Source organism: Polypterus senegalus, chromosome 1 (assembly GCF_016835505.1).
Source record: "Polypterus senegalus isolate Bchr_013 chromosome 1, ASM1683550v1, whole genome shotgun sequence".
NCBI classification, from domain to species: Eukaryota; Metazoa; Chordata; class Cladistia; order Polypteriformes; family Polypteridae; genus Polypterus; species Polypterus senegalus.
In genome coordinates this window covers 120,940,945-120,954,330 of record NC_053154.1, presented here as the reverse complement: position 1 = coordinate 120,954,330, position 13,386 = coordinate 120,940,945, and the positions used below count along the sequence as shown (strand labels likewise).

The 13,386-nt window shown below is 39.8% G+C and overlaps 1 protein-coding gene across 5 annotated transcripts in view; it reads left to right on the top strand.

Annotated features, from left to right (window-relative positions):
* The window catches only part of zbbx (zinc finger, B-box domain containing), a 148,974-nt gene that overhangs the window by 55,438 nt on the left and 80,150 nt on the right, over positions 1-13,386 (top strand). For all 5 annotated transcript variants that reach the window (XR_005634112.1, XR_005634113.1, XM_039756909.1 and 2 more), the window contains exons 9-10: positions 4,055-4,253; positions 12,221-12,338. Coding sequence is in view for 3 of the 5 variants with exons in the window: in XM_039756909.1 (XP_039612843.1) it covers positions 4,055-4,253; positions 12,221-12,338 (317 nt within the window). In the remaining 2 variants the exon portion in view is untranslated. The remainder of the gene's footprint in view (positions 1-4,054; positions 4,254-12,220; positions 12,339-13,386) is intronic.

Here is a 13,386-nt window from a genome sequence, read left to right as displayed (position 1 = left end):
AAAGGCTTAATTTCTGCCCAGATTGCAATCCATGTGAAATCTGCATGTTCTCCACATTTATGTATGGGTATTTTACTGGGTAGTCATCATGATTGTGTGTATCAGAGAGAGAGAGAAAGAGTGTGCCCTAGAATGTGCTAGTATCTTTTCCCTTGTTGATTTCTCCCGGACTGACTCCAGCTCACTGTGAATGTCTTCACAATTGGATTAAGTGCACTTAATAAATTACCATTTTTTACCTGATTATCATGATCTTTCAGTATTGTCTCGTAGCATGTCGGTTTGATTCCTGGCCTAATTGCTGCAGATGGATTTTCTTTTGGTATTCCTGTTGCCATCTATCTCTAAATTTGCTTAGCATAAATAAGTTTGAATTACCCTGTGTTGAAGTGACACCCTATCCAGAGTGTTTTTAAAGCCTTTGTGCATCAACTCTGTAGTCTCTTCCGACTCTTGAAATTTATAATAGGGAAAGGTTGCTTCTGAAGGTGGATGGATTTTATGTTAGCCCTGGAATGAAATGCCTCATTATTTTTACACTGATAAACTGAGGCTACATCTTTTATACACAAGTAAAAGTTGATAATGGGTAAAAAAAGGCAGATTTTAGTAATAGCATTTGTATTAAATTGTATCCATGTACCTTATATGGAACTAGACATTAAGCCCGTTAAAATAACGGGTGCTAGAACAGTAGTGCATAAACATTTGTATGAACAGTCTATATTAAATGACAAGGGACCTTGTATGTGACTGTAATATGTGTCACTGTATTGTGTGCCTTTAATTTTCTCTCTCAGTAATACTGGTTTGTATTTCCGTGAAATGCCTGTAATTTTGTCTGACAGTAATACAGTGGAACCTCGGTTCACGACCATAACCCGTTCCAGACCGTATGAACTGTATGTAAATAATTTTTTTTTTTAGTTTTTAAGCACAGATATAGTTAACTATACCATAGAAAGCACAGCGTAATAGTAAACTAAATGTAAAAACATTGACTAACACTAAGAAAACCTTGAACAACAGAGAAAACTAACACTGCAAGAATTTGCGCTATAGCCTTATGACCCGCTCGCTAAAAACTCTTTTTTTAATGAGTTTTAAGCACAGGGGAAGAAATGAACATTTGAAAAATCTGTAATTTAATAAACAACCAAGAAAAGTAACATTGCAACAATGCACACGCGCGCCTGTATGTGTGTCTCTCTCTTGTGCGCCTTTGTGTGTGTCTCTCACGTGTGTGTCTCTTAAGCGCACGCCTCTGTGTCTATGTGTGTGTCTGTCTGTCTCTCACCTGTGTGTGTGTGTGTGTGTGTGTGTGTGTGTGTGTCTGTCTGTCTGTCTGTCTGTCTGTCGCGCGTGCCTGTTTGTCTCGCGTGTGCGTGTGCGTGTGTGTGTGACTTGTGTGTGTGTGACGCGCGTGCGCCTGTGTGTGTGTGAGTGTGACTCGCGCGCCTATGTGTGTGTCTGTCTCTCTCTGCACAGGGAATGCACAGGAAGAGACTGAACACGTGCTGTGTGGCCCCGCGCATGCACACTTCTCCAGAAGATGCACACACACTGACTGTGCGCGCCTGTGTGTGTGTGTGACTCGCACGCGCCTGTGTGTGTGTGTGCGTGACTCGTGCGGGCCTGTGTGTCTGTGTGACTCGTGCGCGCCTGTATGTGTATCTCTCTCCACAGGGAATGCACAGGAAGAGACTGAACACGTGCTGTGTGGCCCCGCGCATGCGCACTTCACCAGAAGACACACACACACGGACACTGGATGCACACAAGGGTTTTATTAAAGAGGATGATTCTCTTTTGCATATGCTATCTATGCCAATCCTTCGGGTGTCCTTCCGTCCCGTGAGTGCTATGCAGGCGCGGAGTTTCACACATGCCCCGTCCATTTTGCAATGCACGATGGGATTTGTAGTTTCCTTTTTCCAGGTAACAGATGATTTTCTACTCCAGACTGTGCGATATCTTCTTATTCTTTCTTACTATATAAAAGAATTGTCCTTCCGTCCCGTGAGTGGAAAGCGTAGCGGTATTCCGCTTATCACAGACTTACTACTTTGTACTTGCAGCTTGCGATACGAAGCGACATGATGTGAGCAGAGTTCTGGTGCTCCCATCGTTCCCTTGCTTTTGTGTGCGATGCGCTGGAAAAATAGACAAAATTATGTTTCTGGAAATAATTAATGTTGATGGAGTACAAATGCCTCACCGCGTAGTAAATATCAGGGGGGTTCAAAAGGGCGACCTCAATATAGAAAAAAAGTTTACATTTCATCACAAAAATAACAGAAACTACGAGTATTAAAGTAATACCGATCAAATGCAATATAACCAAATTAATGAGTTTGTATAAAATATCAAATTGATCTACATATTGAATTGCCTTAAGAAATGGTCAACTTAAAAGTCGGTCGCCTAAAAAGGCGGGTCAGCCTAGTTTGATAATAAAAGTAAACATATAAATATGAAAATAGAAAGGAAAATTGAATGTAACTGGATACATTACTCAAAGAACCTTGTACGGAATGAAAAAAAACAGTAGGTAAGTAAGTGTGCTTGTTACAGGATATAATTCAAAAACTTAAAAATGTATATTTTTTCTTATGCCTTGTTTTGATTTATAATGCCACAGAAGTTTAAATTTTATTTTTTAAAAATCTACCCTTAGTTTTAAATGATAAACAATAGTGTAAAGGTCCCAAGTGTCCACAAATTGAAAAAAGAACAAAAAATGCACATCTGCCAGAATACAGATGTATAGCAGATTACTGCATACTTGTAAAATTTGATCTTAAGCCTATACTGTACCTTTAGTGGCATTACACATTTTTGGACCCTTGTGTCTGAAAATAATGTGTTGCCTTCTTCTAGTGGCACAACTAAAAACTGTGCGTTAGGTGAAGTTAAAGCACATGGTTGAGTCCTGTAGTCAAAGTAAATGTTCATTTGGCACATGTGACTTATGCCCTGTTCTTTCTGGTCCTCTGAATTTTGTCACAGTCACAGTTTCTAAAAATATATGGCTTAGCTGGACCTAAGCTAACATCAAATTTTAAGCCTTGATTACAGGTTGCAGGCCTGTAATCAATAGGTATGTAGAGTTGAAGTCAAACGTTTACATACACTTAGGGTGAATTCTTTAAAACTCAATTTATAACTCCACAGATTTTATACAAACAAACTATAAATTTGGCATATCATTTTAAAGACATCTGCATTGTGCAGGGCAAAAATATTCTTTTCCAACAATGTTCACAGACAGATTCCTTCACGTTCTATTGACTATATCATAATTCCAGTGGGTCACAAGTTTACACGCACTATGTTAACTATGCGTTTAAACAGCATGGAAAATTATATGTATGAAGTGTATGTAAACTGTAACTAATGCCATTGATTTTCACTTTTTTAAGTAATTCTTGACACACTATAACATTTACCATGATATGCAATGCTTTGGAAATAACCCGCTGAAGAGTCCAGATGTAAATCTTAGATTTAAATTTCTTACCCATCTGTGTATCCTTTACTGTATAACCTCATTTTCTTATTCACACACCCACACTCTAATTTACACCAAGCCAATTTAGAAGCTTATATTTTCCTAATACTGGTGTTTTTGGAGGAAACACAAACAAATGCACTGAGCAGTCATACTCAACACAATTGCTATTTCTTTCTTTTCCAGTCTTTACAGATATAAAGCACATAATAGGGTAATAAGAACCTGTGTACTGCCTGCACATGGTGGTAATTGTAGACCTGAAAATCCAATAATACAGCACAGCCAGGAAACAGATATAGTTAGTGAGAAAATTTCACAGTTTCAGAGCTTTATAAGTGACATTTGGCAAAGCATAACCTGGAGTTTATTCATCAAGTTAAAAGATCTTTAGTCATTGCTTTTAGACTAGTCTTCAAATATATTTATCAGTTTTTATTTTGACCTATTACTTCTAATTTTCAGTATTAATTTTCACCTATTACTTTACATGTTAGATATACAGAATATTCACTTGCTCATGTTCTCACCTTTTTATTTTAGGTTTTAATTTTGGACCAAGAAAATGTAGGAGATGTACCAGTTAGTAGTGCAAATGAGCAAAATCAAAGTTTCTTGTTAAATGGTACATTTGATGAAGATGCGTCTGCCAAGTCTTTTCAGGAAGTTCTAATGGAATGGAGAAATGGAAAAGAAACAAATGAGCCTGAATCTGAATGGAAGCCCCATGAAGCTGTTCCAGGTATTTCAAATAATTACATGTCCTATTATAAATCTAAACTCTAGGTACTTGCCTTGATTTTTCTAAACCAAAATTAGACAGAAGCAGGGGAAATGTAACCATCATATAAGTACTGTTTGTTAGTTTGTTTGTTTTTTTGTTCTTCACCTGAAATCATCACCTGAAATCACTGGCTTTGCCACTTGACTAAATGTTAAATATCTTGACTAAATTAACTGAGAATGTTGCTTTTTCAAGGGTATACCTATACAACAACTAATTATGTGTTCAGTGTCTATCTTCATTTTATAGCCCTAGTGTTTAAAAATCAAATAGATTAATTTAAGACATGCACTTAACAAAAAAATCAAAAAAATAAGCTTCACATATGAAAACATGTGTTCTATAACTGAGCTTGCCCTATTATTTAGCTTGTTGATTCAGGGGGGCCTCTCTTAAAGTGATGTTATCAGCCCAGCACACCACAGCATAGAAAATCACGCTGGCCATCACAGAGTAAAAGATGTGAAAGGTTGTCATTTCCCAAATTAAAGGAATGCATTCTCCTAAGGAAAAGAACCTGCTCTTCCTTTTCTTATATAGTTCCTCTGTGTTCTTTGACCAGTCCAACCTATCATTAATGTGGATCCACAAGTACTTGTAGGAGTGGACCACCTGTACTTCCACTCCTTGAATCTGACATAGAAGCTCTTTGGTATGGTGAAAGTCTATAAACAGTTTCTTGGTTTTGGTTATGTTAAGATACAGACAATTCTCTTTGCACCACTTTTCCATCTGACTTCTATGATCTGTTTCATCTCCCTTATCAATAAGACATGACCTAGTGTTACATTTATAGTCTGGGATATACAGAGAGAATAGAGAACAGAACTGTTCATTGTGTTGCTCCAGTGTTGCTTACAAACTGTGGTTTGCCTGACACATAGTCCATTATCCAGGACACCACAGGCTCATCCTTCTGCATATACCTCTTAACAGGGATCACTAAATGGTATTGAAGGCACAGGAGGGATCAAAAAACGTAATCCTTACAGTGCTGCCAGCTTTGTCCAGATGAGAATAAGCCCTGTGGAGCAGATAATTAGTTGCATCCTCCAGTCCTGTCTTTGTCTGATAGGCAAATTGCAGTGGGTCCAGGTTTGTCTACCACAGGAGGGCTCATATAGTTCAGGACCAGTCTCTCAAAGGATGTGAGACGTAAGTGGCATTGGTCTCTAGTCATTGAAAGTACTATTGATCTGAAGTCATTATGTGAAGAGGTACCTGTCTTCTGCTGACCAGGAACAGTGCAGGGTGCTTTCCACAGCAGTGGCAATTTCTGAAGCCTTAGGGACAGACCAAAACAGGTGAAAGAGGACATGAATAAATTGATCAGCACAGGCTTTAAGAACTCAAGGACTGACTCCATCTGGTCCCACATCTTTTCCTGTGGGTAACTTCCTCAGTTGTCTACTTACTTCTTTTTCAGTTATGGATAGCCCACACTTATGGTCACTGGTGGACTTGTCACTGGCTATTCCAGTTGATGTGGTATGCACTGTTGATATAGTAGTGATGGTGTGAGGAGACTGGTCATTGAAAGAAGGTGGCAGTGAAAGGGAAAATCAATTAAAAAATTTGTTCAAGGTGTTAACTTTGTTCAGATCCTCTTTTAGCACCTGAGCCTTAGATTGCTTGAGACAGGTATATGCAAATAGGAGAAAGCACTGTCATGGAATCAAAATTCTCACTTCAAGTCTTCATCTCATTTGCTCATTTTAGAAATTACTCAACACAGTCTGACAATTTTTAGAATGATGTCTGTATTTGTTTGTGTGTTTGTGTATGTGTTGGTATGTTTCTACAGAGTTTAGTATTAGGGTGTGGTACAATGATAGCCATTATGGATGCAATGAGAAGTCCAGCAAAATTATACATTTTCTTGGCTAACTGAACAGATTGCAATATGCAAGCTTTTGAGGCAACTCAGACCCCTTATTTAGGCAGTTTGTTGTACAGAAACTGGAGTTCCCTGTGTTTACATAATTATTAGGAGAGAGACAGCATTGGATAACCTTTAAGTGGGTCATCTTCAATGTAAAAAATTAACAGACATCACCAGCCTAAGGTTCATTTAGCTTCTAAGAGAGGAGAACAATGTATAGTCAAGATCTTTTAGTAAGATAACTGAAGATAACTTCAAGACACACGAGAGAAAGGAATGGGAAGTTAAACTGATGCTAAAACCTAACACATTACAACATAGTTTAAATAGAGGCAAGAGTTTCATGGCCAGATGTGAGGAATGTTTACATCTCTCTGACTGACCCAGACAATTTATCAACATCTCCACATTATATGGAAAACTCATGGAAAACTTCAAAAGACTTTGTTGGGCAGTTATTTTGCTCTCATTACAGAGTATAGTGAAATTCATACTTGTGTCATACTTGTGTGTCTGCCCAACTTAGAGGACTCTTCTGTAGACCAATCAGTAAGTGAGACTGTGACACTATAACTCAAAAATTAATCATTTATTTGAAAGAAATTTTGCATAATTATCACCATTGTAAAACACCAAAGGACTCTTGATAATGAACATAGTTATTTGAGTAGATTTTACTTTAAAAAGATACTTTTGTTTTTTTTTTTATGTTAGTGCCCAAACTACTACAGATTATCAATGGAGATACACATTTTTAGAATTTGATATTTTCCATTTCATTCCACATAACAAAATGTTTGTGTGCAATATTTTAATGCTGAAGTGCAGCTTTATATATGGAAAGCCATCTACAACACATATTAGAATTTTTAACATTGGACTGCAGGCAGTATAAGTGAACCGACTCAGGTCACTCAGTAAGTTGGAGGGGAATCTAGAGCTGTCTCTCTTTAGCCACTGTGGTCTACTTTCCATCCGTCTGAAATGTAAAAATGGGTTTAGATAATAAAAGGATAAAGAGGTATCATTTATTATGGGTTTTGGTCTCTCAGTGGCCAAATTCTACAATTTAAGGTCCTTTTTTATTGATTCACAAATCGTATTTGAGTATAGCAAAACAGATCCTGACTTCTAGGTTGGGTCACCTTGTATTATTTCAGTTTGTAGGAGATTATACAGCAGGGAAATTGCAATTCTTTTTGCTAAATTACAGTAAATAAAAAAAAAAACTAAAGGTAGAGTTGGCTTTAAAGATAGACTCTAAAACACGGCATGTGATCTTGCATGTATGGAAAGATGGCCACTTTTTCTTGCCATTCTTAAAGCTAAATAAGAATAAAAGTCATTCTAATGTGTTTCAATTCATTAGTATATAATTTTGCTTACTATACATGTAAAACTGTCACAGCTATGCATACCTGTGGCAAAGACCAATTTGTTAAATAGGAGAAAAATTAAGTCAAAGTTATGTTAAGACACACCAAAGTTTAACTGAAAGTCAACAGATGCAATTATACTGTATATAAATGTACACAGACAAAACAAAATATTAAAGGTTATTACTGGTGAAATACACATTGATGACCCATATTTGAAGCACTTTTCTACATAATCATTATATGTGCACAAAAAGGTATTCATTATGCAAATTCTTATGAAAATGGACACTACTGTTATTTTTAATAAACAGATGGTCCAGATATCATTAATGAGTAAACAATATGTTTGGTAGAAATAGTCTAACGTCTTAACAGTTTGCTATGCAGAAATACTACAAAATTGTGAATAATTTACTTATAACACATTTCTTATAGGCATAATTTAGTTGTTGAACTAAGGTTGTTGAAGAAAATGTACAGTATTTGAAAGAAAAATACTGAATAGAGAAAATCACTATGTGGTTAATTTCAGATATGCTGTAAAGAGGAGGAAGAACCTTGCTCATGCTGTTTTCAGCAAGGATCGGGAAACATTGACTCCCCAATTGGGGATATGGTTGAGAGGTATACAGAGCACTTTGAGGAACTCGTGGCCATGGTGGATATGTCCTCTTTGAATGAGGCAATACCTGAAGCATTGGTTAAGGCTGAGTCTGTCTTTTTGGCTAAGGTTATTGATTTTTAAAGCTCAGTATTGGAAATTGAAATAAGATCCAACCAAAATGCTGAAAGTAATGGATATTGTAGGGCTGTTAAGGATAACAAAGTATGTTCCTCTTTCTGAGTGATTACACTATTCAGTCTCCCTGGGGAAGTTTATGGCATGTGTGGAAGCTGGCCTGGACACAGACAGGCAGACACGTTCATGTAACCCACAACACGTTTATTTACAATACTATATACAAAAATGCACCACAAAACCCCCAAAGTCCTGGCCACAACAATGCCTTTCTTCCACTGCAGGCCGCCTCCTTGCCTCCTCCAGCAAGCTCAGTCCTTTCCGCTCCCGACTCTCGCCCTGAATGAAGGGAGGCGGCCCCTTTTATTATCACCCGGATGTGCGCCAGGTGGGTTCCGGCAATCACCTGCCGACACGCCCCTGTGTGGCGGAAGTGCCGGCTGCATCCCCGGAAGCACTCCGGGTTTCCCTGCTCTTCTTCCCCCCAGCACTTCCTGGTGTGGCGGAAGAGCTGAGGTCCAGAGCTCCCAAGGCACGGGAACGCCCCCTGGCAGCGACCATGGGCCCCTACAGGGTGTAGCTTCAAAGCTCTGTGCCCATGGCCCCTAAAGCAAACAGGATTGGCGGCCCCCACGTGATCCAGGGCGCATGTACACCCTCCTCCGGTCCCTCAAGGCGTCCCGGCCGGGTCGTTGCCCCTGGCATCCCTGACAGTGCCCCAGCGAGGGCCAGCGAAGACCATTTGGGAGGAGCGACACGTCCCGCGAGGGCAGCTTATCACCAAAACGGGTCCTACTCCTGGGCTGCCGAGGTCCGGCCCTGTTCTCCTAACAGGGATAGGAGAGGAGACGCCACCTGAACACCACCAGTTGGTGCCCTCCTGTGCCTTGCACAGGCTGCGCTCCCCCCTCTTACCAGCACCCCGGTGCCCACTCCTTTGGCACCCCCTCCAAGGTTTTTGCTTTGGCTGGCGCCACTCATTCCATCGTAGGCTCCACCAGCTGTGGCAGCACCCCCTCGCCAGCGGAGAGTTCTCCCGTCAGATGGCCAGTCGCATGAGGGCAGGTTCCCAATGAAGCGGGTCCTACTGCACGTCCAGGGTCCGGTCCTGCAACACAGAGAAAGACGGGGGCAGAGCCGCAGCCTGGACACCCTTCCCTGGCGTCCCCTTGTGCCACGCACTGGCAGCCCCCACCCCCTCCGAACTTGCCTGTTCGGCACCCCCTCCGTGGGTTCCGTGTCCCTCCTGTCGATGTAACAGACGGGACCGCCTTCAGTCCTTTCCTCCCCGCTGACTCCACAAGTTCCCTCTGCCCCTGCAGAGGGTGGCCAGCAACCAGACATGAGCCGCCTGCCTCATGTCCTCCCATATCGGAGGAACCGGCATTTTTCCCTTGATTCCTCCTTTTCCTCTGGGACGCCGTGACGGTCTGGGTCTGACCATGGCAAGCGCTCAGATCCGATCCCGTCTGCGTCCCTACAGAGTGACGGGAGACTGCCGTGGGCTCAGAGTGTAGGGCGCTAGGACCTAGGGCACTCATCAGCCCTTGTCCTGCCAGCCGCTGCGGTCTCTCCCTCCTCACCTCGCGCACAGCACTCCCTGCCGCGTCTGTTGTCGGAGAACCGCGTACTCATTGCTGGTCATTAACATCACAGCCAATATTCCTGTCACAAATTTTCAAGTGTCCAGCCTTAGGAAATGGGCGTTAACCTTTGGAATTGAGAGTTCTATCTCTGTATTATAATAAAAAAATCCTGAGACGAGACAAGACTTTTTAGCCTGGGATGAGACGAGACATGACGTTTTCAGAGAGATACTTTCACGTCCCGTGAGATGAAACCACACCTTGAACCAGAAATAAAAGACAAAAAGTAAATGACAAAGTAGAACATCGTAAAGAATTCAAAATTGTTGCCACAATAGACATGCAGAGCAGATTAGAGATAATGAGAGTACTAAAATTTGAAAGTCTCAAAAAAATGATAGTAAAGATCGCCTTTGTGCAAACAAACAGAAATTATTACTCCGTGAAATAACGGAAAAGCGAAAAGAGATTAAATATATCGTTCGGATTTAAACTTTAAGTCGGAAAATTGTAGATTGTCTACTTCGTGTTGCCAGCAGGGAAAAGTAGTGTTTCTTCCCAGTGAAGAGGTGTAGAGTGAAGATCTGAAAGCTTATATGAGATTTGTCGGTGTTTTTTAATAATTTTGTCAAATCTTTCTGAAAATATGTTTTCAGTTTGTCCATTATGCATATTTCAGTGTAGATTGTAAGGCAAAATGACAAATTAATACATTTAAAATGAAATCTCCAAAACAGTAAAGTATGCATGTATATGTGTATCTATATTTTGTGAACCCTGTTGGCTTTCAGTTAACCAAGAGAGAATATTGTGCAGCAGATTTGTCTTTCCAGTGGTCAGCATTTATAATATTCCAATTTAAAATAACATAGTAATTTTCATGCTTCAGTTATAGCCTTGAAGAATTAAAGGAAGGTACCCTGATGTAAGCTTTAATTAATGAACGGGTTGTACTATTCTGATATTGAAACATTTATTTCCTGTTTAATCTTTACAGCAAAAATACTGCAAATAAAACCAGCAATTTGTACTTTATTGCTTGCAAAACTATTGTATGAGGAGGCAATAATGTTAGGAACAGCATAAATGTGGCAACTATTAACAATGAATTACACTGACATTAATGTGCTATTCCTTTTGCTCAGAGAATTTATAATTCTCAATACATGAAAACCAGTTATCGGTAAAACAATGTAATCACTTTAAAAATAAATTGTGGTCATTTTATTGCCTGCACCAAATTCCCTTTGTGTATACATTGTCCAAATGGGCACAATCTGGCTAACTCAGGATCATCTATATGTTTTGACAAATTTGAAAACAGAAGATTTTTCTTAATGTACTTCTGAAATTATTGTAAATGACATTTTTCATTCTTAATACCATATTTTTTTAATATTTCTAGCCAGCATGTTTTGAATACATTTTATTAATTGCTAATGACCATTGGTTGATGAAATATGATTAGTTATCAGTACCTTATTGTAGTATACAATATTTCAGCAGTAGTCTGTAGAGTGACATATAGAAAATCTGTCTTTCCATCCAATTCCATCCCCTCGTTTGCTGATCATACTTAGGTAAGCTTTGACAATTTGATATTCATTGATATGTCATTACTGGCAATTAGAATCTGCATTATATTCATTGGAGGGTGGTGCAGTGGTAGCGCTGCTGCCTCGCAGTTAGGAAACCCGGGTTCGCTTCCTGGGTCCTCCCTGCGTGGAGTTTGCATGTTCTCCCTGTGTCTGCGTGGGTTTCCTCCCACAGTCCAAAGACATGCAAGTTAGGTGGATTGGCTATTCTAAATTGGCCCTGGTGTGTGGGTGTGTTTGTGTGTGTCGGCTGGGATTGGCTCCAGCAGACCCCTGTGTTCGGATTCACCGGGTTGGAAAATGAATGGATGGAAAACATGCAAACTCCACACAGGGAGGACCCGGGAAGCGAACCCAGGTCTCCTAACTGCAAGGCAGCAGCACTACAACTGCGCCACCATGCTGCCCCGCTCTCCAGTTCACCCTAGGAAATACCATATAAAATATTTGCAAAATAATATTTACATAACTAACATTATTTACACCTTATTAATTAAGTTATTACATACTAAGTTATATATGTGTAGAAACAGTTTATATTGGGCTATGTCTGTTTAGAGTCTTGTATTGTTTTTGTGTTAATATGGACTTCCCTCAGGAGTACTAATATCCTGTAACATCCCAAAGTCATGTATGTGTCAATGAAGGAAGGTGCCCTTCAATGGTCCAGTCACTATACTAATAAAATATATAAAGTGCTTTTCCAGTCACTCACAGTCTCTTTCTATTTGTTTCTTTTTTCAGTCTCTACAGGTGTTTTTGGTGCCCAGGCTGACCTAAGCTCAAAAAAACCTATTCAGATCATTTTCAGTGAAAATAGCTTAAGCTACATGGAGAAACTTTTACTGAAAAAGCACAGAAGGTATGAAAAGCAATTGTAAAAAAAAAATGCAGTATTTAGTATTAATCCATTGTACAGCTGCCTTGGAACAATTTTCAGGTTAAGAGCCTTGCTCAAGTAGCACCATATTGGCCAAAAACATACTGCAGTTTGGTAGCCTGTTTTAATATCTATTTGGAATTAAAATATTTTAACCTTCTGTATCAACCATGTTTTTGCAAATAAAGTTAGAATTATATGTGCATAGATATAATATGTAAATGTGTTGAATGGGGTGGCGCAATGGTAGTGCTGCTGCCTCGCAGTTAGGAGACCTGGGTTTGCTTCCCGGGTCCGCCCTGCGTGGAGTTTGCATGTTCTCCCCATGTCTGCGTGGGTTTCCTTCGGGTACTCTGGTTTTCTCCCACAGTCCAAAGACATGCAGGTTAGGTGGAATGGCAATTCTAAATTGTCCCTAGTGTGGATGTGTGTGTCTTGCGGTGGGTTGGCGCCCTGCCCGGGATTGGTTCCTGCCTTGCGCCCTGTGTTCGGATTCAACAGGTTGGAAAATGGATGGATGTATTAAATGTATTGTTTTTACTGTTATAAACCTGGAGCAGCAGGGTGGTGTTTTGGTTCGGTTAGTGCTACTGCCTCAACATATACAACATTCTACATTTGGATCCCATGCCTAATCAAGGTATGCATGGAGTTTGCATGTTCTTTCCATGTCTGCTTAAGCTTTTCATTAGGTAATCCAGTTTTTGTACTGCATCCTAACTGGTATCCTATTAAAGGCTGTTTCCCCTTGCACCAGTTAGTTGGAAGTATTCTCTTTAGGCCTTGGTATTTTTGATAGTAACAACTTTGGCTTCCTGCACTTTTTTCAACCTTATAAATGTGTAATGAAGTATGCTTGCCACTATATGCTAAGAGCATAGATTTGGATACTTTTATCTCCCTCCCCATTTTTTTTAATTAAAGGTATAACTTTAAGATACTTGTGAATGTATACTTTCTTACCCGCACATCATTCCTTGCATAGCCTTACATTGTGGATAATTTTTAAGTTAAATGTCATTGGACAAAT